General features: G+C 40.3%; 2 protein-coding genes and 1 long non-coding RNA gene across 6 annotated transcripts in view; 1 reads left to right on the top strand and 2 right to left on the bottom strand.

Annotated features, from left to right (window-relative positions):
• Window positions 1-1,634: 1,634 nt before the first annotated feature.
• Window positions 1,635-23,797, bottom strand: FEZ2 (fasciculation and elongation protein zeta 2). Of its 3 annotated transcripts, XM_083496926.1 has the most exons (10): window positions 20,191-23,797; window positions 18,144-18,252; window positions 17,208-17,324; window positions 16,706-16,850; window positions 15,378-15,646; window positions 12,380-12,460; window positions 8,339-8,414; window positions 5,494-5,559; window positions 3,009-3,037; window positions 1,635-2,559 (listed from the first exon to the last, which is right to left on the bottom strand). In XM_083496926.1, the coding sequence occupies exons 1-9, from the start codon at window positions 20,679-20,681 to the stop codon at window positions 3,027-3,029; spliced, it is 1,365 nt and encodes a 454-aa protein (XP_083353052.1). In that variant the 5' UTR covers window positions 20,682-23,797; the 3' UTR covers window positions 1,635-2,559; window positions 3,009-3,026. The 3 variants fall into 3 exon arrangements, with proteins under 3 accessions (XP_083353052.1, XP_083353051.1, XP_083353053.1); XM_083496925.1 differs by lacking the exon at window positions 3,009-3,037; XM_083496927.1 differs by lacking the exons at window positions 3,009-3,037; window positions 12,380-12,460.
• On the top strand, window positions 21,992-26,675 carry LOC310704046. Its single transcript, XR_014524519.1, has 2 exons — window positions 21,992-22,100; window positions 23,791-26,675. It is a non-coding gene; the product is annotated as an uncharacterized lncRNA (long non-coding RNA).
• The window catches only part of CRIM1 (cysteine rich transmembrane BMP regulator 1), a 128,871-nt gene continuing 126,035 nt past the window's right edge, over window positions 24,691-27,526 (bottom strand). For both annotated transcript variants that reach the window (XM_083496818.1, XM_083496819.1), the window contains one exon: window positions 24,691-27,526. In XM_083496818.1, coding sequence (XP_083352944.1) covers window positions 27,350-27,526 — 177 coding nt within the window. In that variant the 3' untranslated portion in view covers window positions 24,691-27,349.

Raw genomic sequence — 27,526 nt, 5'->3', positions numbered from 1 at the left:
TGCAATGACAGGATTTATTTGATTTAAACAGCCCCTCACAGATAATATGGCCAATTCCTCTTTTAAAAGTGCCACAGTAAGTGCCATAAAGTTAGATGTCTGTTGCCTGCGTTTCTATACTATGCAAGAAACAGGAAGGATACCTGACTATGACCTTTTTAAATGGAGCTTCAAAGAAAATCAATGGGCTGGATCCTGAAAATAACAAGCAGAAGAATAATCTGAAGGGGGCTTTCACCCCCCCTTCCTTGCATTCCCTCCTCAAGCCATCTCCAGAGGGTTGGGAGCATCTCCTGAATGGCATGGAATGGGGGGGGGGGGTTTACAGGGGCAGGGGTGAGGAAACGGGCCAAAATCAGGATGAGACACATTGTGCAAGTACAACACAACTATCAAAATACAGGACAGACACCACCAATTAATTATAACTATATCAATCCATGTCTATTTTTGTTCTACTGGTTTAATTGCTTTAAACAGTCCATTGTTCATTGTTTCCTCTGTTAATACTGTGTCATTATTGTTTTATGGTCCTTGACCTAGTGATTTGACTTTTTAGAAAACAATGCAACACTCTACATCTAGTAATCAGTTAGTCGCTTTCCAAACCAGCTTTGCTGGCAAGCAGCCATTGGCCTCTGTAACATGTCATACCGTAGATATGCTTAATATGCAATGGACAGGGCTTCAGTATTATTATTTTCTGCACCAAAATCACTGTACACAATGGAGCCACACTGAGGAGGGGGGTGGGAAATGCACCCTGAATTAATTTTCATTACTTCGGGGGGGGGTATATGAAAACTTACCAGATGGTTTGTGCCCAGGTATACCACATCTATAAAGAAACTGAAAGTCAGTAGATCTTGGAAAGCGTAGGTTAAAATCCGTCACAAACACTGTTGCTAAGCACACAAGCTGCTACCCTCTCAACTAGCTGCTATTTCCGGCTGTCATGAAATATCCTGTGCATGGAGGCAATTTGATCTGGAGGTGGCGAAGATACGTATCGCTGTGGTGAGATTAGCATCCCAGAGGAAAAGTCATAACTTCCTGCTCAGACAGAGATAACGTGAAATCTTCTCAGCTGCAAAATGAATCTGAGATTAGGAGAAGTCCATAAAGACAGGATACCCTTGATAAAAAGAATTTCCTTCTGCCTACCCTCAGACTATATTTCTTACTTTACTTCTAACCAGAGCTGCTGTGATGTGGCTACGTTTGATAAAGGAGGAAAGATTGAACCTGCATAGGTGTTCCTAGGAACAGGGTAACTTTCTGTTCTAGTATTAGAGACACCAGCAGATAACTTGTGTATTGGGTCACATTCTTGACATTTCAGGAAACGGAAGGCTGCAGCAAGTTGCACAATCCTGAAGTGAATGCTTTTTTACAGCCAGTTTTTTAGCACATTCATCTTTTAAGCTATTGCTCTTTCCTGTCTGCAGTTTTAAGGATCCTTTGTAGCTGCTGAGACACTTGAAAACTTGGTGAGACTTCTATTTTGTTGTTATTGCCAAAGTCCCACCTTTGAGAGGAGCTAGTATGTTATGCACCGTAAGCAAAAGAAGTGCAGTGGGCAGACATTGTGCTGCGATACATAAATAAAATCAAATAACAACAGGACAACAGTGTCTTTTTAAAAATGTTCATTAATATACTGCAGCATATAAAATGTTATACTATGACCAAACATTTAACATGTGGACTAAAAAGCACAATAGCAGCAAGATATCCATATTCAACTACATTCATTTAAATAATTAAAATACTGAGCACAATATTAATAGGACAATAATTTGAAACAAATCAATCAGGAAGATTTCCCATGCAAGGCTGACTGTGGTCTTTCACATATCCCATTCATTTCCGTGGGAATTGTGGAGAATAACTTCCTGGTGAATTGTAATCTCATTAAGCGAGCCAACCAGTAATGGAAAAATGATACCCTACCTCTTTTTACTTCTGTAGAGTGCTGAAAAATTGATGAGAATCGGTAAACAGTAACACTAAACACAACAATACTTCTTTTTAACTCTTACATTAAAAAAGGTTCAGTGCTAGTTCCCATATCACTATTCTAGAGTCTCCAATGAAGGACTTCAGTCAAATTTTGCAGTGCAGGTTCAGCTTTTGAGCCATTTTACACATTTAATGCAATAACCTATTGCGGTTATTATTAAAGTTCTGTTTAATGTAATAGGTTTTTATTTACACTAAGGTTTCTTGTTCTTCCACAGACTCAGATTGCTGTGGAGGATAATTACATGCCATGTGTTTGTAAAAAATACTGTTTAAAAAGCCAAAACAATGCATGTGGATAAAACTGTACAGCATTTGTTCTCTGCTCAAATACATCACACGAGTGAAAAAAAATAATGGATGAATTCTACATACTCTGGAGGACTCACTCCAGGATTGAAAAGTCCAAGCAGGCAATGAAAATAGTAAATACATGAGAGCACAGGGCCAAACTGAAAGGTTTTGAACAACCTTTGTCACAGGAATTAGCCTGGCTGCTTTTCACCAAACACAGCTCTCTTCATGTAGGGCACAAAACTGGAAAAGAATAAAGATATGCATATTGGTATTTTTGGATTGGCTCATCCCAAAACAGTGTCAGATATGAGCTAATAAAACTAGAATGCTGAGATCTCTATTCTAAAAGCGTTACCAAATTCACAGGAAGCAATTGCTATGCATAATGAATATGGACCTCATTCCCCATCACACAAACAAAACAAATCCATAAAGGAACACACACTACCATCAACTAATTACTTACAGAAATGAGTTAAATAGAAGGTCATGTCTTAGGTGACACAGAATATTTTTTTAAAAAATAATTGTACTGGATATCTAGCAGATCTCTGAGATACTCCATGCAGCAACAATGAAAGAACAACTCGGATGCCAAGTGTACTCTCTCCACTGACAGATTACAGCGGGAGTCAAGACATGTCCTTTACATATTCCTCATTCCTGCTTCAGAGCTAAAAGACACAAACCTCAGAGCAATCCAGCTTTCAAACCAATGCTAGCACAACACAAAAGCAAATGAAGAAGTAAGGTTTAAGGTTATCAAAAGAGGAAAAAGTACATATTTCTTTAGTATCATGAACATTTTGTGCTCATCTGAAAACAGTTTTTTATTAAGAAAATCTTTACCCTACAGGTAATAAACTATAAAAGTAGTGTTAAAATCCCATTTTAATTCAAAAGGTTGGAAACAAAACCCCAAAGCTCCAAACCACACCAAATATATATATATATATATTTTCTTTGATAGCGCACAAACGTTCTCGTGTGTTAAGTTCTCTTCCACCCTTAAGTCAACCTAATGAGATTCTTGGTCGAATCTGCAAAAGATACTCAACCAGGAAGGTGAACAATTTCTCCCTCTTGTAAATGTTCAACACATTTTACACAAAGCTTGACATGGGAGAAGAGGGGTGTAACCCTTTCCCTTCCCAACCCTGTTGCATGCCAGAGCTTTAAGCAATTTTCTTTGCTGTTCCTCTGCTGCTGCTTTTTGCCATTGGTTTTCATTCCACTGCCTACTTATTTAGGTTCAGGAACCTTTACGCCAGCAAGGGGTTAAAAGTATTTTTTGTATTCCATTTGATTAGCCTTAAGCATTGCATTGGGTGAAAAGTTTCTCTCTTCAAAATTCTGCTTTATTGGCAGCACCAGTCTGCATGGGCAATTGGTTTAAGAAGGTATAAAAAGTTTCATTTCAGATGCCTGCAACAGGAGATACTACTAGATATGAGAACTGTTTTTATATAGGTCTTTAGGTTATATTTTGTGCCTTACTAATGTGGGACATTGCTGGTTTGAAAGAAATATATTTGGTTAGAGTATTGTTTGGTTTGTTAGACATATTTGTACTGATATGTCACTCCAAGTAAAAAATCACAAGTAAAAGAAATATGATAATTGTTTCTAAAAAGTGTATGAGGAGATATTTTTTTAACATTTTATATTTTTTATCCCCTATCCTATTTATGCTATTTGCATATCTGCAGTGCCCAATGAATTTTCCAAAGCCTAGAATAAAGCTCATTTCTAGCACTCACACCTTGAATTCCAACAGGCACAAATGCAAATCCTATACTCTTACTGCTACATTGAACTGACACAAAAGTATTTTGCAGCAGTATTGCACCAGGTATGTGAACAGCATTACATTGTTGTACAGTGGTGCCCCGCAAGACGAATGCCTTGCAAGACGGAAAACTCGCAAGACGAAAAGGTTTTTTGTTTTTTGAGCTGCTTCGCAAGACGATTTTCCCTATGGGCTTGCTTCGCAAGACGGAAACGTCTTGCAAGTTTGTTTCCTTTTTCTTAACACCGTTAATACAGTTGCAACTTGACTTCGAGGAGCAACTCATAGCACGTGGTGTGGTAGCCTTTTTTGAGGTTTTTGAAGACTTTGGTGATTTTTGAAGCTTTTCCAAAACTTTTCCGACACCGTGCTTCGCAAGACGAAAAAAATCGCAAGACGACAAAACTCTTGCGAGGCACCACTGTACTTGCTTTTTTTTGACAAGTCAAATGATAAAGACAAAATGGATTTTCTAAAAACCAACTTAATGGATTGTTGTTTTTTATTCAGCTGCAAGTTATCACCCTAACTTTTGAAATCCTTTTCTAAAAAATCCTCATACTACGGAAAGATTTCTTTACAGTCGACTCATAACTTGCACACATTTAACTTAAGGTGCTACTGGAAGGAATTTTTTTATTTTGACATTTAACTTGTGTGATTGCCGCTTTATGTGCTTGGTGGCCAGCCCCACACTCAAATTAATACCATCACACAAATTAAACACACACAAGGTGGAGAGTTTAAAATACCCCTTTGAAACACTGCACAGGTAGAACAGAACACTGCTTTTCTCACAGCTTCTATAAGAATACCAGGTAAACAGTTAATGAGGAATATGTAATAATTCTCTAGAACCTCAAACATTGCATGGGTCTCATTAAGACATGAGCAACATAGCTTTTAGTGCTGGCATATTTCATGAGAGCAGCTTTTCCATGTGGCAAGTTGTTTACAACCCCTATAAAATACTGGTGTGAGGAAGCGTTGCCCTTTGAACCATTTCCAAAGCACAGACAAATGACTTTTAAGTCTCTGCACCCAATGTTTAATCTCCACATCCCAGAGCTCTCCCCATCTATGTGTCTTCACCTACTCCATTCGTGAAGCCAGCAGTGTGTTTTGATTTATTTACTATTTCAAATTCACAACTCACACCCTTCCTCTCCAAAGGGACCCCAGGGCAGCTCACAATAATTATATTACATAAAACAAGTTTTAAAAACACTGTAACATACTGCAGACCGCAGTTAAAACTAGTAGTGAAATGGCTTTATAAAATTATTGGCCAAAAGCCTGAATGGATAAAAGCCTTGAAATGTAGAAATATTTCATACTCTCAAAATTAACATATTTTTTTTTTAAAAGATGCAAGACTAGCTCACCCTTCAAAATGTAGTCTGTTAATAAGCTTGGCACTTTCTCACTGTCTTCTTTCATGGCATGAAGAACTGTAAAATGTGGAGAAGATGATCAGTGGAAGAAGCACCAACTTAGTCAATATAAACATGGCATTTAGAGCAGTTCTTCCCAAACCCTTTTCACACAAACTATTGGAAAATTGCCAAGGGTCTTGGCAGACCATTTAATGATTTTTCTGCCTGTTGTAATGCACTGTGCTAGATAAGGTGTGATTTTAACTGTATTTTTACAGGCACGTCGTCGACTTACTAAAAGAAGTGCACTGACAACTGTTTAGAAACCCCTCATTAGAGCAACTGTATTGAAGGTTATTGTGCACATTATTTTGCCCCCCTACTTTCATCCAAGTCAACCATGGATAAGAATATTAAACAACCATAGCTTTAATTAAATGTATGTCTCCCCAGCAAAGTGGACTGTTCTATTAATCTGTAATAATAGGGTTAATTTTCCATGATAGCACTACTTGCCTGGGCACCCTACAAATGTCCCCCAAGTTCTCATGGTACAAGGGCAGGGGTGCCCAGCTGCAGTATTGGAAGCTAGAGTCTTTAGCGTTGCACTCCATGGTCAGAAAGTGGTAGATAGCTCACTTCATGGCTGCTTTGTCCTCAAGGCACCCAAATAATTATTTCTTAAGTGCATTCAAAGCAACCCCTTCCCACAACAGGTCTAGAAACCAACAGATGCTGGTAATTTGGTAAACTGGCCACTTGTACCAACCTGCCAAGTGGCAAGGATAATTTTACTATTTCCCTTTTGAATCAATATTCAATGAATCAATGTTCAATGCCATATCTGGATTTTCTGCTGGAGAGGGAGAGATGAGAATCTACCCTAGAAGAAAAGCTATCTAAATGGAACTTTATGGACATGGGACACGTTTTCGCTTTACTAAAATATAAAATTCAATGTGTTGAGATCAAACACAACCTTTTGTCAGTTTCTAGAAGCCTCACTTGAAAAACAAACAAACAGATTAATACCTGTAATTAATCCTTTAGTGCCTTCATAAAAGAATAAGAAGGATTTATATGTGGTGCTAAAAAGATGGTTCCTAAGATCCTTCTACAAAAGTAGCCATTATCCGCTTTGGTTGCTCAAACCACCACTTACTTTTTAAGAAAGAACTCTTGGAATGTAAAAGACATTCATGCCTACAGGGTTTTAATTCATGCCTATGGAACACTGAAGCCACTGCAAATGCAGTAAGAACTTGGGTAGGCAAGTGCCTCCAATTTCCAAGAAGGCAAGCTGCAATTGGGAAGCTGCTCGAAGAGTCAGAAGCATTTGTGTGGTGTGACGAATGCAAAAATGTGTTTAAGAATTTGGAAGATTAAAAAAAAAAAAGCTTGGTTAAGACATAAGCCTTTGAAAGTGTTTTTGAATGAATTCCAAAACTTTAAACATAATATAGCATTCTGAATCTAAGCACAGTTACTCTGTTAAAGCATTCTATACAATCTACAGTGGTACTTCGGGTTACATACACTTCAGGTTACAGACTCAGAAATAGTACCTCGGGTTAAGAACTTTGCTTCAGGATGAGAACAGAAATCGCGCGGCGGCGTGGCGCGGCAGCAGCGGGAGGCCCTGTTAGCCAAAGTGGTGCTTCAGGTTAAGAACAGTTTCAGGTTAAGAACGGACATCCGGAACGAATTAAGTACGTAACCAGAGGTACCACTGTATTCAGACTGTCCAATAATGGCAAAAAGCCTGCTGTTTACAGTATGTGGACTATTTACAAATAGGGACACCGATTCTTTGATAATGCAAATTGCTGCTAATGAATTTCCAAAAAGGTGGCTTTCTTAAATTGTATACAAAAAATGTACAGGGAACAAAAAATTCTCTTGTGGGAAGTTTACAACTCAAGTGTTGGCATCAGCCAGCCTCTCTGATTTCTTTTTTTTAAACCAATCATTATATAATTAAAAGCTCACTAGACAGAGGAGTCAAATAATGGGCAACTTTTATGAAGAACACACCCCAAACTCCTTAATATTTAAGAGTAAATATGTAGAATTATACTTGATTGTAGCACATTTACTGTTTTGTTCTGAAATATTTGTATATCAACAGCTGAGAGTCTAGTGCTCTAAATAAATGTTTTGAGGCCTGCCACACAGTGTTAGCAGGGAGAGTCAGGAAGTCTGTTACTGAGTCAAGAATCAAGTTGCAGCTAGTCAGTGGAAAACAATACCGTTAACTCTTTAGACAGTGCTTCCTCTGAAATGTTTATGAATGGAGAAAGGGATAGTTCTTCATTAATATGCCTGTGACTCTTGCCAAGTACTTGATACGGAAAAACAATCTGGAAAAGAAATGTTTCAGGAGAATTGGACAACTATTTGCTTGGAAGTTACTGCTACCTTGGATGCAGACAGCGAACCTGAAGAAATTTGGCTAATCGTATTATGTACCTGAACTTCTTGGCTGATTAAAGATAAACAGTAGAAGTTAGTTCTACCAGTTTCAGAATATTAATGCATATCTGAGCTGGGAAATAACACTGATTTCACCAAAAGATGCAGGAAGGGTACAACCTTTTAAGTCTTCATTTGATCTCTCTGCCATTGGGCAGTTAATGGCCTCTCTGGATAACATGAACAAGCATATGGCCGCTGATTAACTCCAAGCATTTTTGAGTTATTTCAGAGTTTAGAACATAAAATGCTTGCTTGGCCTTCTAATGCAATTTTCCTCCAATGATACACTGGGAGATGTGCAACACCACTGACTCTTCCGGACACCTGAGAAAATAATCTAGAATTTGACTTTTGAAAATAGTCACTGTTATATACTTACTTTTTGTTAATGTTTGGAGATCTTCAACTGATGGAGGTCCACTTTTCTTCTCATAAGGAATAACTGTTGTCAGGTACTGCCAAATGAATGCAAGGATTACTAAATAGCATCAGTGATTCTGGGCACAACTTCCAGTTTACAGTCATACGATAAATATATCTCATTATGTACAAACCAGATCTGTTAAATTCTATCTAAACACACTGAAGCCAATTCAAATATATTCTAGAAAGCAACAAAATGATGTGTGTTAATACAGTGTGTCAAAATTGATCTTAAATTCCAGAATACTGTTTACAAGGTAGTATCCAAGGGTGTCCATTCCCTTACTGATGGAAAGAATCCGTTTGCAGAATGAGGACAAAAACCATTTCTGGTGATTCCGCAAAGCAGATTTGATGCAGACAAAATGCTGAAAATTGTTTCGCTCTCTCATTCTTCTGACGGATTCCTTATGCCAATGGACACTGTTGGATACGACACATTGTAGTTAGCCAAACTCTTCCTTTTAGAGATTTTCTGTACTGTAAGGAAGTTATAACGGGATAGTACACACAACATTTTATTTTTGCATTTGATAACCTGGATAACCAAATGTAAACCCACAGATCATTTAAATGCCAATAATAAAGAATAGTTACTATATTTGTTCAGGAATTGTCTGCTCAATTTTTTCATCATGGATATGCTATATGTAAGTGTGTGCGTGTGAGTGTTGGGAGGTGACTCCATGGAATGACTTGCTGCATGAATTGTGAAATGAGTCAGTGTAACCAACTGACCAGCATCTGGACCAAGGAACACACCCAAATATATTTGGATGAGTGAAATCGCATTCTGGCAGGCCCAGCTCCCCCAGCTGCTGCTAGGAAAGGTTGTGTGCTAGCTTCCCCTATGCACTTGCATGCAGGCTTACTCAGTGGCAGTGGCAATGTAACAGTCCAGGGAGCTGAGATGCCCATACCATCTGAACAACCCTTATCTGCTTTCACTTTGTGGACATAGCCCATTTTGCTTGGAAAGGCATCTCTGAAGCTAAATATTCTTTTCCACTGCAGCTGCTTTGTGCTGCTGAAGAAGCAAGGTGCTTTAAATCAGCATTCTGTCTCTAGTTCTTCAGCATTTTTCCTTTGGTGGCATGTTTTATTATTGCCACACAGAAGTGTGTAGTAGTAATAATAGTAATGGAAAATAGTAGCAGTAGTAGTAATGTTTTATGGCAGACACCTGCCCACTACTCAAGTCTTTCCAATTATGTATTTCAACTTTAAACACGGTTGTTCCCCATACATGGGCTTACATTATCCACATCTGAATGTAGTTCAAATTGGTTTGAATAAATATACAGATTTCAGAAAACTGAACGTGTTTCTTTTGAAGCTTTTACTGGCAATATTTTTTTGCTCCATAATTTCAAATTTGGCATTCATTGGGGGGATTTTGTAGACTCTCAAACCCAAAACTGAACTCTTGGGGATTTCTGAAATAAAGAAGCCCTCCTTGCCAATAGGTCACAAGGCAAATGCAGAGCTGTACCCATTTTAAAACTCTTTCAACCATTGAAACCAATTGACTTGTTAACCTATGGCAACGTATGCAGAGTATCCCCCCCATGGTAAGAATAAATAGCATAACCCTATACAAGTTTATTCACAGAATCACAGCACGAGGGTTATCTAGCCCAACCCCCTGCAATGCAGGACTCTTTTGCCCAATGTGGGGCTCAAACCCATAACTCTGAGATTAAGAGTCTCATGCTCTACTGACTGAGCTATATGAAAGTCCTGCTATGTTCAACCACTTATTCCCCTTAAGTGTGTTCAGGACTGCAGGCTAAATGACTGAGAAGCTGCTGCCTGAGGCAGAATACCTTAGTATGAAAAGAAGCATTATGCATTTTAAAATTCCAGAAAAAGAAATATGCATGTTAGCATCTCTGTATTTGGGGTAGAGAGCTATCAAACTAGTAAAATACCTATTTTGCAAATTACAGAAGTGGTGTCAAATTAATGTACATAGTACACATACCTTACGATGAGCTTCTAAAACAATGTTGAAGGTTCTGACAGCAAACAATATTGGAGACCCCAAACTGTGCTCAGCAAATGTCACACGGCCCCTCCTTTCAAAACTCTGCCCACACCAAAAGTTGATACAAACTTTGCTCCAGTTCAGAGACTGATAAGTAGTACATGGGCTTTTGCAGCCACAGAGTTCTCTGCCAATAAGTTGGGCATTTATTTCAACAGAAGGGCTTAATTTGCAAGCACCAAGTTGAACAGAGATCTAGGCATCTGCAGGAGCTCAGTGTGCAAACGGATTGTATTCGTCTAGTAAAAGGACTACCATGGAAGCACTGGCAGGGACTGCTTGGAATGGGCTCCACTGGGGACACTGACAACATACACAGCAGTCCAAAAGACCCCAGCTCATTCATTTTAGCTCCATGGCCGCCTTCTGGACTTAGATCGCAAACCACTCTAACCAACTGAGCTACCCAGGCTGACCCAATAGAATTATAGTTGGAAGGGCCTCTGAGGGCCATCCAGCTCAGTTGATTAAAGTGTGGTGGATAACAAGGTTGCGGGTTCGATCCCCGTAAGGGACAGCTGTGTGCTCAGACATTGCAGGGGTTGGACTAGATGATCCTCAGGGTCCCTTCCAACTCTATGATTCTATGCAGCTGTCCCATCCAGGGATTGAACCTTCAACCTTGTTTTTATCACTGCTCTTCTACCTTCCATATTCTTTAGGGACCTGGGATTTAAAGAGTTCTCAACCCTAATGTTCCCAGCCTCTCTTCAGGACTCTCCAAGATGAGGGCTGGTCAAAATTAGATTTTACCCTCTCCAAATCCTATTAGCATAAACTTTGGCGTGAGTAGTGACAAGTGGTGCTAACTGCAAAGAGAAGCTGTCCAATGATTTTAATATTGTTAAAAAGATGACCACAGACTATGAAATGCATACATAGGAAGTTACCTTGTCTTATACCATCTGTCTCAGAATTGTTTTTTCTACCTTTATTTAAAGCCTGTACAAATATAGAAGTACATGCTCTATCTGAGATTTTTAAAATGAGTGTGTTTAGTAAAAAAAAATTGTGTGTCTTGTCTTTTAAGCAATTTGATCCTCATGAAAATTTGCATAGCAGCACTAGCTGTGGGTCTGATCTAAAACAAATATGCCTGATCATAAAAGCCAGCCAAAATCACATACACACCTAGTCATTTGTGTCAATACTATACAGCGACAGTTTTTGATCACTACTCTATATACACACTTCTTCAATAGAACTACATAACTGTAGAGTTAGAAGGTACCCCTAGGGTCATCTAGTCCACCCTCATTATTGTAAGGTTGAATAGACATACCTTTTCAATACTATAATACAGTCTAGCAATCTGACATTGGGATATAAATAATAATAATAATAATGATAATAATAATGATAAATTGTTTGGAGAAAAAAAGTATTTATGGCATTTAATATCCCTTTGGATTGTGGATTACACATATATTTGCTTAAAATGAAATAAAAAATTGTCCAAGGAAACACGTGATGTTTTAGAATCCACAATAAAGAGGCTTTAAACATATTGGAAGTTGCTAGACTTATTTACCATATACTATTTTCGTGCATTTCTTTCTTCTTGTGCTGAAGTATTTAAGCTGACATGACCTTCTACTGCTGATTTCTTATGCATGCAGTTCATTCCAAGTATGTATTATGCTGATGCCTATATTTTATTTTCAGAGGTTAAATGAACCCTAGAGGGAAATTGTTCATTTGCTGCAATTTTTCTGTGCATATCAAGGCTTGTCTGCTCTTTAACTACCGAGGAAAGAAAACCTTTGCAAACAAATCATAGCCTTGAAGGCAGAGAAGACGCGAGTAAGCATGCTAATATCCCCCCCCCCTCCGGTGATCACTTGTAGTCTGAAAATGCTACCGCTGCCAGCTTTTTAAGGCCTTGATTTATATAAAGACAGAAAGGATAGCACAAGGAAAAAAACAAAGCGTCAGAGGACAGCCCAGCACCTGTTTTTCTCCACCCGAGTTTCCAAACGTTTGACGGAAGCCATTCTGAATAACATTTGAGATCCCTTCCATGCTGAACCGCTATAGGGAGCAAGAACATGGCAGGAGGGAAAAGGGAAGGGAGAACAGAAAAATTTAAAAGCTATTAGTTAGGATTTACTAAAGATGCAAGCAAGGTAAATGACAGAGACAAGCTGTTAGGAATGAATAAATGCAACTGCAGTTTAAGCGAAGAAAAACTTACTTTTTCAATATTTAGTTCTTTAGCAAAAGAAAACTATAGAATTTAGAAATAGGACCATCAGTACAATTTTATAAACACAGGCCTGATACCAAAGTGTTTTCTACATGAATTATGTGAGATGCTAAATGTCATAAAACAGACTTGTTTGCAAGCCACAGCCTAAAGCTTCAGACATTTGCCCACCTGTCAAACTAACCTGTGGAGGGTTCACTACTTCTGGATCCGACCCTCTGGCTGGATCCAGTTCCTCACCCTTGCTATAGTAGCTAGTCTTTTACTTTATTCACACCAACCATTAAATTAATATGCAACATGTAGAATAAAGAAGAACACCTAAAACCTAAGATATAAAAAAACTTATACTTAGTTGTTCCAAAGGGTATGTCACGCATAAAAACAAGTCCCACTGGTAAGTCACCTTCTTGACTGGATCCTTTGCATTTAAAAGGATGCTGTGTGTATAGCACATGTGAATGTACATGGGGAGATTGGTACTGGGTAAGGTGTGCATGTGTATCCCCTAACATGGTTTGATGACAGTGGCAGTCACAGGTATGTATTCTACCTTTCTCTGTTCTGATCTCCCCACTGACACAAAAAAGTAATTAAAGATTATAACATGAATAAAACCAACCATCTGCTTTGACTGCTTTGAATGTAAGGCGTTATTCTCACGCATCCCAAAAATGTGCAGGTGCGCAAGGACCATTGATTTTGGTTAACACATCAGCTTAGTTTCTATTTTACGACCCACAGGTGGGGAATCTCAGGCTTGGGGGCCAAACGCAGTCCTCCAGTCTCTCTGTTTGGCACCTGGCACTTTCCCTAGGCCACACCACTCACTGGCCCTGCTTTGCACCCCATGTGTTTTTTGCCTGGCTGAAATTTGCACGAGCTCTGATAATACCTCCTGCTTGTCCTAATGGAGGATAGGGAGGGGTATGCAAATGTGATTAAAAACTACCTTTGTATAGAAATATAACATTTATATTAATAGTTTCACCTCCAGCTCCACCCTCTAATGGAATGTGGCCCTCAGGCTGAAAAAGTCCCCCTCCCCCCCGTTTCAAACCCAATTGTTTTGTATACCAGATGTTCTCCATCTCGTACAGCATTTTTAGTTCCAGCATCTTTTGCAGAGACTGCAGCCGGAAATCCTTCTAATGCAAAGAGCACCCCTCTCAAAACTACTTTTGCCTTGGCTGAGGAGGGGAGCAGAAAGAGGAGTTGCATACCAACAACCCTTTTTCCTACAAAGAGCATATAAAGAGGTTGCAAAAGGGAGAGTAGCATTTAGGGGCAGCTCCCGGCTGTCCTCCTGCATTTCCTCAAGCCCCTCTCGAAGATAAGCAGGCCACAAGGCCCTGTGCAATGCCAGAACCTCTCTCATCCTTTGTACCACTTGCGATTAGGGCCACTTTTTGAACCTGGATACTGTACTCAAGTAAAAAGACATGCAGATTGCATCACACATAAATGGTACACATGATACATGTGAACAAAGGTAGCGAAAAAGACAGTGCCTCGGACGCATCACTAGGGTTCAACTAGAAACTCCTTGATGCTCTAGCACATGATGTTTGAGCATCTGTATACTTCTCTCTGGAGCAGACTGACCTTTAAAATGACAGTCACTTGTGGTACATGTTCCTATTCCTCTTAAAATTAACAAAGCTTATGACTAACCAATCTCCTGGCCAATGCAGAGCCTATTAATGCTGTTATTTATGGATTTACTATTAAAAGTGCTCTATCCTTTTTATGGCACTATTATTTATGCATGAAGTCCTTCATAAATATCTTTCATTAAGCACTTACTCCCTAGCTTTTAAATTTTTTTTTAATGAAGGTATAATGCCTTGAGGCAAAGCTTCCTTGACACTATAGCACAATCCTACTAAGCACAGATCTTACGAAAATCTGTGGCAGGATCTTTCTGGTCCCCCAAAGTCCCTGACATTAAGAGGATGCACTGTATGTGGTAAGTACTCCCGCATCTTTAAGTCGTAGTGTACCTGGAAAAGGGTTTTGATGGGCCTCTACATGCTGATGACAACACTGGCAAAATAACATGTGATCCCTGAGCAACTGGAGGAGGCAGAGGCTTGAGCAGGACATAGAAGACATAAAGAATTGAGAAAAAAGAAGGCTAATGAAAGGAGATGGGGTATGTGGAAAACTTTGTATGACAAAGGGTATGTATGCTATTGCAATGACAGTTACTGAAATCTGTCCAACAGTTCTGCATCCTTATGCACAACTTCACTTCTATTCCATTTCTGTAATCACTCTAATGAAAAATTACTACCAAGACCTCTGTACTTCGGATTTCTAGATTTTAGACTGAAAGGTTTCCATCATTTTCTGAATTTCCAGGGCAGTATCATTCCTCTTTACTCCTTACAAGTTGCTCAAGCAGGTAAAACAAAGCATGTACAGTACGCATTCCCTAAAACATAGTAAGTGCAGTGTTTATCCATAAGGAGTACAACTTCTCAAAGTATTTGACTAAATTGTACTATTGCAAGGATTAGCACTATGTTGAATAGAGCCCACTGTAAATGTATAACTGTTACAGTTTGATGAAGTCATAGTTGCCAATCAGAAGCTATGAGATTCCCCAATAATGGCAACCAGAAAGACAGGAGCTGCATATACTTTAAGAAGTAAGACGTAGATAGAAAGAAAGTGATCAACTAGAGTTAAAATTCTAATTTGGTTTATATCTACAGACACAAAGGACAGTGTTCTTACTGTTCCAGGCATATGACTCCTCTCTTGCTTGCCATTCTGAGGACTGCCATTTTTCAGTTTCTTTTTCTTCTTTGCCATTTCCTTCTGTTCTCTTTGTTTGTTTTGTACTTCAATAAGGACAGAGATGAAGCTGTTCTTTACTTCCTTCTCAAATTCCAGCTCGTCTCGTAGTGCCAACTGCTGTACTAGCTCCTCAGAGTAGTCCTTGATAGCTGTCTCAATCTCTTCTAACAGATCATTTAATTCTGTCACAGATAGATTTTTCACACCTGTTTTCCAAACAGAACAAAAAATTAGGTTGCGTATAATAATGCATACATATCAAAAGCACCATAAATCCAATACTTTGTTCATAACAAATGCACCCAAAGAGCAACAGCTGCCAAATCTATGAACTTATGATGAAACACTCTTCTGCAACTGCAACTCACTTCACATGTGATGGTGCATATCACCTTCCAAGTGTTGTTGGACTACTTGCATCATCCCTGACTATTGACCAGAAGAATTGAAATGCTATTTTCAAGAGGTGTCACCAGTTTTAAGGACAATGTGTACATCTGTCCTACTCAACAGCTGCTTATAGGAGGAGAAAGCCTCCTATCAGGATGGGGCAGAAAAACATTTAGTTATCCTGGATAACTAAAATTCCTCAAGACTGTATTTCTCCAGAGAATTACAGACATGTGCATCACCGAATATAGTCTGCTTCCACTTCCACTTGGCCTTATCTGTGGACAACATTACAGCAAAACTACCAAGAGAATGATAGGCAAACATCATAAATTGAAACATGGTAAATCAGGTGTTCATAATTCTATACTGGAAAATACTTGGGGGGGATATCACTTTTGGGTATATGAGGCAAACTTCTGTATGTTACACAAACCGGTATTTCCTTTTAAAAGTTTTCTTACAATATTTATTATATCCAGATGGAGATCAGTGCCATGCAGGCATTAGCTTTTACAGACAAAACCTTGTTATGTGAAGATGACATTGCAGTACACTGGAGCATAAAGGTCTTCAGAAGAATCCCAGCTCATTGCAAACTATTCCATAATCAGGCAAGTTCCAAAAAAAGCAAAAAGAATCCTGACAAAATGCAGGAAAGTGTTCTGGAAAATGTTTTATTTTGACACATCAGAAACAACTCCTTGGGCTTCATATGACTTACTGTTCTGACCTCTTCAGACAAATCATCCAATCAAGGCATCTAATGAAAATCATGCCTAACTGTGTGTATAGAAGTGAAATGCTCTTTCAAACATTGAACAGTTTGTAAGAAGAGAAAATCAAATGCAAAATACAGCAGAAAGATTCCTTACGTTCTTCATAATTGTGGTTTGTACTAGATCTCTTAAGCGTTTGAATTTCCTGGGACAGTAAGGACAGGCGGTCTGACTGGGTTGGTGTTTCTTCATCATCTGGATCTGGAGATTCCTGCATCATTTCCTCTATTTCTTCAATCACCTTTCAAAGTAAACACACAAACACAGAGTTATGGAAAATCAAAGACACAACGTAACATTCAGGGCTGATTTTCAAAACTTAACGATAACTTTCTAAGTATTTTCCTTCAATAGAAAATATTGTCATATGAGGCAAATCTTCTCCCGATATTTCATTTGTGTCTTTTTATGAGAAGGAAGCATACCTGTAAATCCAAACAAAATTACAATATGATAGCAAAGGCTGGACTTTGGGTTACATTCCTGCATTCCTATCGTTTGTCTCCAAGTGTATTTAGTATTTCTTCCATTAGAGAGATAAGAAGCTTAATAACAAGGTGCTGTTATCAAAGCTGCATGGGTGCTTTCCGTTCTTTACCTGCTCAGCTGTGAAGAGCGGTTCTTCATTGATGCAGGAAACTATAATAGAATGCATGTCTAGTTGCTCTCTCAACTCTTCATCATCTGATAAGTCAAGGTTCATGTTGTCATTAACCTAAATAACAAAAAGAAGAGTAAGAAAATTATTATTAAAAGCATCAAGACATTATGTGCCAAATCCCAACTATTGTTTTTGGATCCTAAATCCTTCCAAGAAATATGTAATCATTTTAAACCAAAGGCAATCCTAAACCCACTGACCTCAGAGCCCCACAACTCCATGGAACTTACTTTTCAGTAAACATGCATAGGATTGCACTGCTAAGCAGTGGAAACAAAACAACTAGGTCAGAACTTTAGCCCAAAATTAGAGGCAAAATTGCTTTTAGCTGTAACCAAAGAAGTCATTTTCTGATTTGGATATACACTAAATAAGGTATGGTTTATGTGCATGGGTACATACACGGTTCAGTATTTTAATATGTTGTAAGTCACTTTAAGATTTTTCAGAAAAGTGATGAACAAATATAAACAAGCAGCCACTAACTTAAATAGAACTTACATAACATTGCATAAAAGTCTGCACACAACTGCAACTATAAATGGAATAAAAGGAATGTTAAATATTATTACTTTAATTTATTACCCACTGTTCATCCGCAGTCACAAAAAATAGGGTGGGTGCTGAAAAAACACAACTCAAGTGTCAAAAGGCCAAGGCAAAGAGGTAAATACGTCGACTCTCATTTCTAATCATAGAAATTTGGCAGATATATTTTTTAAGAGGCAGCCTCAAGATGGAAACAGAATGTTGAGAATTTTATGTCGAAAGTTCCTTCATTTGACAAATGATGCAACAACATTGTGGTTATGTGCCACAGCATCAAGCATTCAAGAGAAAGCTGTTCAGAAAGTATTGCAGGCATGCACTTACTCCCTTTTCAGAAAGATTCAGTGTTGGCAAATGCAGTGCTCTGGTGTGTGAAGACTTCCAGTCAACTGGCATTACATTACCATAATTATCTGTCAGAGCATTCCAAATCCTGAGGGGGGGGGGGGAGAGAATAAATTATATTTTAGCCTTCAAGCTATACAGCAACTACTATATTAAATCTGACAAATAAACTGAGCAACACTGTAGTTTTAAAAATGCATTAACCAGGTGAATCCCACAGTGGTTCCAAAATCAAACATTTTGGAACTACATACATAACAATAAAAATGAATCTCTCAACTAAGATGGGATGGCCCTAATCCATCCTTCCTTGTGTGCAATAAGCTGTGCCCCAGAAGGTAATACTCATTCCTACCCTCTGCCCTTAGGTAAATAAAAAGCTACATCCAGCCAGTTCAATGGGACCCAGATGGATTTCATGATGCACATTTGTAATGCCTATGTGTCCATGGAAGTATACTTGCTTCTGCATGTGGATTTGCCTTGCTGTGATGGAGTGAATACTTTTAAGGTAATAACATACTGTGGGGGAGGGGGAGTATTTGATCCCCTGCTAAATTTGCCAGTTTGCCTCCTGATGAAGAAATGGCCAGTCCATAATTTTAATGGTAGGTTTATTGTAGCTGTGAGAGACAGAAGAAGAACAGGAAAACCCCCAGAAACCCAGAAGACAAAAGTCAGATTGGTGTGCATTATAATGAGTGAAATAAGTATTTGATCCCCTATCAACCAGCCAGATGTCAGGCTACCTGGTATCTTCACTGTATTTCTTCGTCAGAGGGCAAACGGGTAAATTTAGCAGGGGGGAAATAGTCCCCCCCCCCCACTGTGGATACGTGAATAACAGCAGCAATTAGCTTTGCATGCACAGAGGCAAGAATCTAACAATTGCCTTGCTCGGTTAGACTGTATCTAGTCCAATACTCTTGTCTGTAACAGTGGTCAAATCATATTTCTCTGGGAAGCTCACCAGCAAGTCAGCAACACAAATAGCTGACATGTTTATTGTCTCTAGTAACTGGACTGTGTTGTCTGGTTTCACAGGGCTCTGAAGAATATTCCTCAAAGGCTTATTGCTTTTGGGGCAACCCAGAGAATATGTGTTTATAAACACAGAATCTAATCTGAGAGGATTAACTGTATTGGAGAACAAATCAGAGCAGATGACAAACTTGTGCTTGCTAAGAAGCAAACAACATAAAAGGACGAAGTCAAAGTTCCACAGACTTTAAAGAGAAGCCTCTAGTGAGCAAGAGGTTTTAAGAACACTGACAAGCTGGTTCTCAAATATTATGGTTTAGAAGCAACAAATCATGTCTGTGTATGGAAGCTTCCCATGCCTGAGGCTGCAATCTTTTGACCAGGAATAAGCCCAATTGAATGCAGCGAGTAAAGGTGCAGAACCAACACGTCTGGACGGTTTTGTAAAGGGCCTCTCCTTAAATAAATCAAAGGGCAGTTTTCTGCGCACAGATAATTCTCCTTTCACCAGACAGAGAAGTCCCCGCTCTAAGCCGTGTGTTGTCTGGCCGAGTCCTGACGTACTAATGAAGCTTCATAGAATGGCAGAGTTGGAAGGGACCCCGCGGGTCATCTAGTCCAACCCTTGGCAGGCGCAAGCTGGCACGATACCTACAGGAAACAGTCCTGATCTTCCGAGCAAGCCCCCCCCCCCCTCACGAGCAAAAGGCCGAGCTCGCCGAACGCCGCCCAAGCAACCCTAGTGTTGCATTCCGACGTCTTCCTCAAGGGCCTCGGGGACCGCGCAGTGCTGGGGAATGCTGAGGGCGGCGCAGCTCGCTCCCGCCTCCTCGAGGGGGCGATTCTGCGCTCCCAGCAGCCCCTTCATCCCCAACCGCCAGCTCTTCGCGGGGAGAAGCCTCTCAGGCCCTACGCTCCCCCAGGGCGTTAATATTTGCCCCCCCCCCAAACTATGCACCCCGTCCCGAAAAGGCCACACCGGCCTGGGGGGGGCGGGCCCGTCACGCACACCCCCCCCGGAAGGGTCCCTGGCCCGGCCACTCACTCGTCTTCGTGCAGCGCGCTCTGGTCGCTGAGAGGCCGCGGCGGGACCCGCGCTTCCCCTTCGGCGCAGCTCGGCGGCGGCGCCTGGAAGCAGAGCGGCAGCTGGGCCGCCAGGTCGTTGCCTCCTCCTCCGCCGCCGCCCCAAGAGCCGCCTTCCCGACACGCCGCCGGGGCCTCCGGGCAGCCGCTCTCCTCGGCCGGGGGCTGGAAGCCCGAGAAGTCCTGCCAGTCCCCGGCAGGGTCCCGTTGCGAGGCCGCCGCCGCCGCCGCCATGGCCGACGACGCAGCGACTGAGAGGAGAGAGGCCGGCCGGGCCCGGCCTGCGCGTGCTCGCCGCCTCGCCTCCGCCCCGGCGCTCCGCAGCGCGCGCTCCCGGTTTGCCCGGGCGGAGGGGCGCCCCGTTAAGGAGGGAGGCCGCCCATCGCTCGCACCGAAACCGAGATCTTGGCCTCTTGGTTTGGGAAGCTTCGCAATCGGAAGCCAGGCCCGCATTGTTGAGCGGGGCTTTGCTCCCTCAGTTTATCCACTCTCCTCTAGAATTTGCAGCCTCTTTGAATTTAAGAGCTAGCCAAGTGCCGTAGTAAACCACACCTGTGCCCGGTGCGAACCGTATCCCGCCCCCATTGCTACCTATCACTACCTGCTTCAATTAGAACAACCGATTTTGAATTGGATTTAAACAAGAAGAGTTACATCAGGGGCCGCTGGTGGTAACATTTCGGGTGGGTTGGGCTGCAGTTTTTAGCCTGACATGTTTTCATAGGAAGTGAGTGTGCGGCACTTTTTAAGGAAAGGGTGCCATTACACATGTGCAGAGTGCTGCTGTCTCCACACTTTCTCTAAAATAAAGGGGGGCGGCGGAATTATTCTTGTGCATCTACGGACATCTTCCAGGCAAGAGCACTCAAGTATGATTTTCAAACAAGGTTGACGCCATAACTCTTATTTAGAAATTTAGTTGTTCCATGTAAGTTTTAAAATGCATGTATCGATTTCACTGACCATAGTACACACAACTTTTTTAAAATGTGAGGAACGCTTGCTTCCAATGGCATGCAGTTTTCTTGCCCCTACAAATCAGTTTAACTTTTAATGGAAAAAAATGCTTTCCCCACTTAGGTTTTTTTTTAAAGGATTCCAACCAACAGACCAAATAAAATAAAATAAAATAATTTCAGCCAGGGCATAGCAGCACATGCAGAGCATGACACTAGGGTAATCATAATTGGCCTCTGTGTTAGGAATAGTATTTTCCAGATTTGAGGAAGGATGTTGAGTCAGTCACTGTGATATTTAAACAGGCATAGAGACCAAACTTCATTTTAAAAATTCACTGACAAACTCTCAAAAAAGCAACCTCTAAATAATAGTGACTGCATTTTCATGCATTCCTTTGCATTCAAGATATACTGAACTTAAACTAGGAGAGAGGCTTGTTGGAAGCAGATCTACAAGCTCGGTGGATCAGGGGAATGCTGTGGACATAGCGTACCTTGATTTCAGTAAGGCTTTTAAGCATCACTTAAATCCTAAAATGAGTGGTGGGGATGAACTTCATGGATGTCCTCCAAAATGTTTGCACTTTTCCCCTCCAAAAAACCAAACAAAAACATTTTGCTTCTCAGTGAGTGACTGTGAACATGTACAGAACACCTTTCCTATTGGATGGGAAGCATCTAAAAATATATATCTGAGCATAGAGTCCATGGGTAGCCAACTTGGTGCCTTCCAGGTTAATGGATAGGACCTTCCCTACCAAGCAGAGAGGCACTACTTCACACAACTGAATGAGGGTGTCATGGAAAAGCAGCAATTCATTAACTATTTATTTCTATTTTAGTGCCAAGGAGGAAGGAGAGGTGCTTGTGGGATTTTATGTCTCAGCTGTCATAATAACTTGATAGGGCTTGGGTAAGCACCTTTATATGCATAGCCATATGCAATTCTGCTTCTTGACATATGCAGGTGTAGGAGTGAATGTGCAAGACAGATAGATGTATTGCTGCTGTAATGGGCTGGATGAGAGCCAATAACCTGAAGCTTAATCCATAGAAGACTAAGGCAATGGTAGGAAGTGGTTCCTGAGACTGAATGGAGTGGCTTGCGCTGGATTGGGTTACACTACCTCTGAAGGGCTTTTGGATCCACTACTGTTGCTCAAAGCTCAAGCCTTGCAGTGAGGTGCCTTCCACCATGCACCCTGCATGGACAAGCACAGTTTAACATCTGTTGTCTAGGCTCTGGTTAGATTGCTGCAATGCATTGTATGTGGGGCTGCCTTTTAAGATGCTTTGGAAACTGCAGCTGGTGCAGAATTCAGTGGCCAAATTGCTGACCAGGGAACGATGGTCCAAACATATAAAACCAATTATGGTATGACTGCTCTAGATACCAGTTACCTTCTGGGCTCAATTCATAGTGCTGGTTTTGACCTAAAAAGCCTTATGCGGCTCAGAACCTCAATACCTCAAGGACTGCCTATCCCCTCATGAACCAACCTGGAGCATGTGTTCCCTTTCCAAGACCCTTCCACAGGGTGTGGAAAGTGGTGACATGAGAACAGGCTTTTCAGTGGTGGCTCCCTGCTTGTGGAATGCCTTTAGGCACCAGTGGACAGCTTTAATACATTTTTTTGTGAGCTAGTAAAAATGTTAACTCTAAGTTGTAATTGGCATTTCTGCTATCTAGTACAGTACCTTGGTTCTTGAACTCAATCTGTTCTGGAAGTCTGCTCAATTTCCAAAACGTTCGAAAATCAAGGCCCGACTTCTGATTGGTCCCGGAAACAATGCTGACAGCCAAAACAGACGTTTGGCTTCCAAAAACATTCACAAACCGGAACACTTACATCCGGGTTTGTGGCATTTGGGAGCTGATTTGTTCATCAGCTAAGCCGTTTGGGAACCATTTTTTTGCCATTATATGTATTTCTTTCAGATACTTAAGCCCAGTAACTCTGAAGTAGCACAATTTGAAGCAATAGTTGGCTCCTGTTTCTACATGCTGTGGAACCACAACCAGGAGCTGATTCTGTGTGTACAGCAGGGGTAGAGAACCTTTTTTCATTTTGAGGACCACAGTCCCTTATGAGGGGCCCATGTCAGTGGTGGACAGAGGAATAAATGCAGATTTTACCTTTGTACATGCTAAAGAGCGAGCTGGCAGTAAATTACAGAGTTCAGAGTTGGAGAAAACTTTATCAGCAGAAAGACAAACTGCAGAGACAAGGTCAAGTGTCGGGCCTAACGAGCACAGCCGCTCCTCCTCAGTAGGTCTTACTCCATGAATCAGTTGCTGAGACTCACCACAGCTGTCAGTAAGTCCACTCCACTCTAGTGCTTTTTTTCAAGAAAAAGTGCCTGTGTGTAGCCAATCCTCCACCCCTTTCATGCCTTTCCTGGTTCTGGGAGATTGAGGGTGTGGGGAGCTTGTTGCAGCAGGAGAGGGGATACCTGTGACTTTTCAGCAGCCTGACTCATCTCTGCCTCGTTCTCGCCTCCTTCAGCTTCTGCATCCGATTCTGGTCTTCTTTCTGCCACACTAAGCCCTGTTCCCTCTTCAACTTCTGACACCTCTTTCCATTCTTCTCCCTCGTCTCCAGCGTCATCACATCAGTGCTCCATGGTCTCTGAGTCTTCTTGTCCTGGTGGTTCTCCAGCTGGTTTCTCTCACTATTCTGCGTCCAAAGAGTTCATGACAGTACAGCCCTCTAGTTTCTTTGCACTCCCACATCCCTCTTTGGCCTCCATCCAGACCCCCAAGAAGCACCATCAGAATTCAAGGAAACATTCCAGCCAGGTAAAAGCACTCAAGGAGGGTGCAAAGCAAGACCGGTAAGGGGTGTGGATTTGGAGGTGTTGTGACATCATGAGAGCTTCAAGGGCCAGGCAGAGAGGCCTGGAGTGCTGCATTTGGCCCCTGAGCCCGAATGTCCCCGCATACAGTGACAACAGTGGCAGTTGGGTCCTATTGGTTACATAAAGATACTTGCTGTCCCCCTGTGCCACCCCCTTCCCATTTTTGTACTAAAATGCTCTCAATCTCTTTAACAATTGCTGCAGTGCCTGGTCAAGTAAAATTTTTTGTCATACATCAGTATTAGTGGCATACCAACAGAATGAAGGGTAATGATAGAAAGTTCTGCATATGTCGCAGTTAAGGATTATGTTAAGGATATGAATGCTTAAGTGTTGGTGAAATGTTTGGTACAATTCTTCAAAAATAAAGGGGAGAAATTCCCCTAAACATCCCAATATGGACTGAGCATGCTTAGTGGACACAAAATGCTGACTGTTGGAGGAAGGAAAACAGAAAACTGCAGTCAATATATTGGAATATCCTAGCAGAGGGCACTGTTTGCTGGAATCGTGAACAGGAACACTCCACACTGCAACACTGTGGCAGCAGGTTCCACTGTATACCTTTTTTGCCACAATGTAACTGGGAAACAATAATACACTAAAAGATGTTAAACATAACAGAGAAGAAATCATTTAGAAACTTATGAAAAGTTCATCAAGTTAATTTTTATTGTGCTGCCAAGAGCCAAATTACAAGAAACCGTCTTACATTTTAAAAAGTAAACAAGCAATCTGCCGAATTGCAGTGCACTCCAAGTGCCACATATGCATCTATTTATTTTTTTTCCAGAAAATTATCTGCATTTCTCTTACAAGAGCACAACAGGAACCAAAGTAAAAGAATGTAATGGATACAGCACATAGGATAAATAATATCTTCAAAATAATAATAAAATAATAATAATAATATAATAATAATAATAATAAAACATTTTACACCATGTCCTATATCCTGCTAATATTTCTCAGAATATGGCCTTGACTGTAAAATAAAAGCAAGCATTTACAATTTCTGGATAACGACTGCTTACTCTTATGAAAGGAATGGATGATTTATCTTGACAGAATCTGGGTAATAACTGGAGAGTAACATTTGTTTCAGTGTTGTCATATGAGTATAAAATGCTGGGGGGAGTGACTACATTTTTTCTTTGTTTTTTGGAAACTGAATTTATAAACAGAAAAAATGTTGAGCCTTTATGATACACCTATTTTTCTCTTTGATGCAAACAGCTAGAACACTTTTTTGATATTCTAAAACAAGACATTTGTTAATCTTCGGATTAATAAATTAGGTCATATAATAAATTAGGTTTTTCAGTTTTAAAGTTCAGTAACCTCTGACCAAGTATTTACAACAATACTTGAGAGTTCCTTTACAAAAAATACATTTTCTTTTCACATTAAGCATACTGGGTATCTGTGTCTTATGACAAGCAACTGTAAAAGAAAGAGGCATACACAAATGGGCAGTTAGTATAAAAGTGCCAAGACATATTTGGAAAAGTTAATGTTGTATGATACAGTTAAAAGTTACGAGTCAAGCTGCAACAAACTTCCAGCTAGTTGTAGACTGTACTCCAGTAGTTGTTTCAAACAACTGTTTTCAAATATATCCAAATGCTGATGCAGTTAAGTTGTGGAACTGATGAGTGCTGCCTGTATGTTATCAGTGTATCTAGCCAATGCATTGAATTAACAGCCTTTTTAAGGCCATGCAGGAAAAGAAAAAGGAACACACCCTGAAATGTAGCAAGTAGCAAGAGCAATGCTTACTGCTAAAATTGTGCACATACTGTACACATATGCAAACACAAGGGCACGCGTGCACACACACTTGCATACTCACACTTTCAAATCAAATAAAACTAGGTAGAATGAGATACTCTCATCTCGTCTTTCCTAAACACAAATGATTAAGCAAAAATGTGGAATGCCTGTGTTTCTGTTCTGGGTAAAATCTCAGTTAAAAATACATTCAACAGGGGAAAATACAAAATTATACTGATATATACTGTATATATAAATACCATATATATATACTGTATATATACATATATATATATACACATATATAGTGTGTATATGTGTGTATGTATACACACAGAGACGTATGTATACACATACACACATATATACACACACAGACATACAAATGCTTTGTTTCCAGCATAACTTTATTTACATAAATATTTCTATAAAGCTAAAGTTTTAAAGAAGCATGATCTCCTTTCTTTCTGAGCTTCCAAAAAGGTGCTTGAGTAATATACAATTAAAATTAAGCAGCTTCCTAGCATGGAAGTTGTTTCTAGTCTGCATAATCAGTAACAGAAAAAACCCTTAACATGATTAAAAAAAAAGTAATCTGAGCAAGATCTTCATCCATCTAATCTATTTCTTTTCCTCCAATGAAATATCTCTGAACCACCTGAAATTGATACACAATGGTAAAAGAAAGAAAAAAAGACACACGCACACACACAACACGCACACACAAGCTCTGGAATCAGATAGTGTTTTTAACTTTCCCTCCCTTTCTCTCCCTCGCCACTACTGTTGTCAAAAGATCCAGTGCTCATATCAGGAATTATACAGGCCTTAGCCACTTGCTGATTGCAAAAAGAAACTTGACAAACAGCATCAAAAGGAAAAACAAAAAGCAGCACAAGGTATAATTGTACACAGCTTCAATAATTCACCCTTTGTAATTCTGCTTTAATGTTTCCCTCACTATGTCATTAGCTCTTGCAGCTTCTGATCAGGTAGAAAAACATAGTTGCAGCTATACCACACCTGTGATGTGACAGGTACTATATTTTTGTAGCACAGCTGGAAAAAAACCCAGACTTGGTTATTTAAGTTCAGGTATGGTTATGCTTATACTTCACTGCAATAAATGCTATTTTGGAGTGATAGGAAAAAAGCTATATTCTTATATTGTTTGACTCCAAGTCAAGCTGACCAGCTTTTCTTCTTTGAGGCTTCCTGTTATTACCACTCAAACTCAACCCCAATTTCCCCTTTCCAAACAATCTCTATTACTATGTTACAAGCAAAACATCTTAACAAGTTTTAAAACTTTGGTTCTAAGAAAACACTTGGTCAGTTATCGCAAGGAGAAATGGGAATGCTTGTTCTGGCACACTGCAGGAGTCAGAGCCCATCCCAGTAAGGTCTTAGAGCTGTACATGAAGTCACAAATCCAATACAATCCACTAAGCAAGTGCACAATTCTAGTTTTATCTTAATAGCAGACTCAGTCTTTGTTTCTTCTTAACTTCTTTGTAAGGGTGCAACTTCTCACACTGTCTGATAGAAATTATCTGCCTGTAAGTTGTTCTGTTTTTGCATGCTGTAGAATCCACTGTATCTTGAGTCTGGGTCAGCAATTCTGAGCATCCTTTGAGAACTGTCCACCTGAACCATAGTTCCTTTCTTGCAGTCTACGTACACCAACTGATTGTTTAGACAAGAAGG

Source organism: Podarcis liolepis (assembly GCF_965112155.1).
Source record: "Podarcis liolepis genome assembly, chromosome: 3".
Taxonomy (NCBI): Eukaryota; Metazoa; Chordata; class Lepidosauria; order Squamata; family Lacertidae; genus Podarcis; species Podarcis liolepis.
This window is presented reverse-complemented; position numbering and strand designations above follow the sequence as displayed.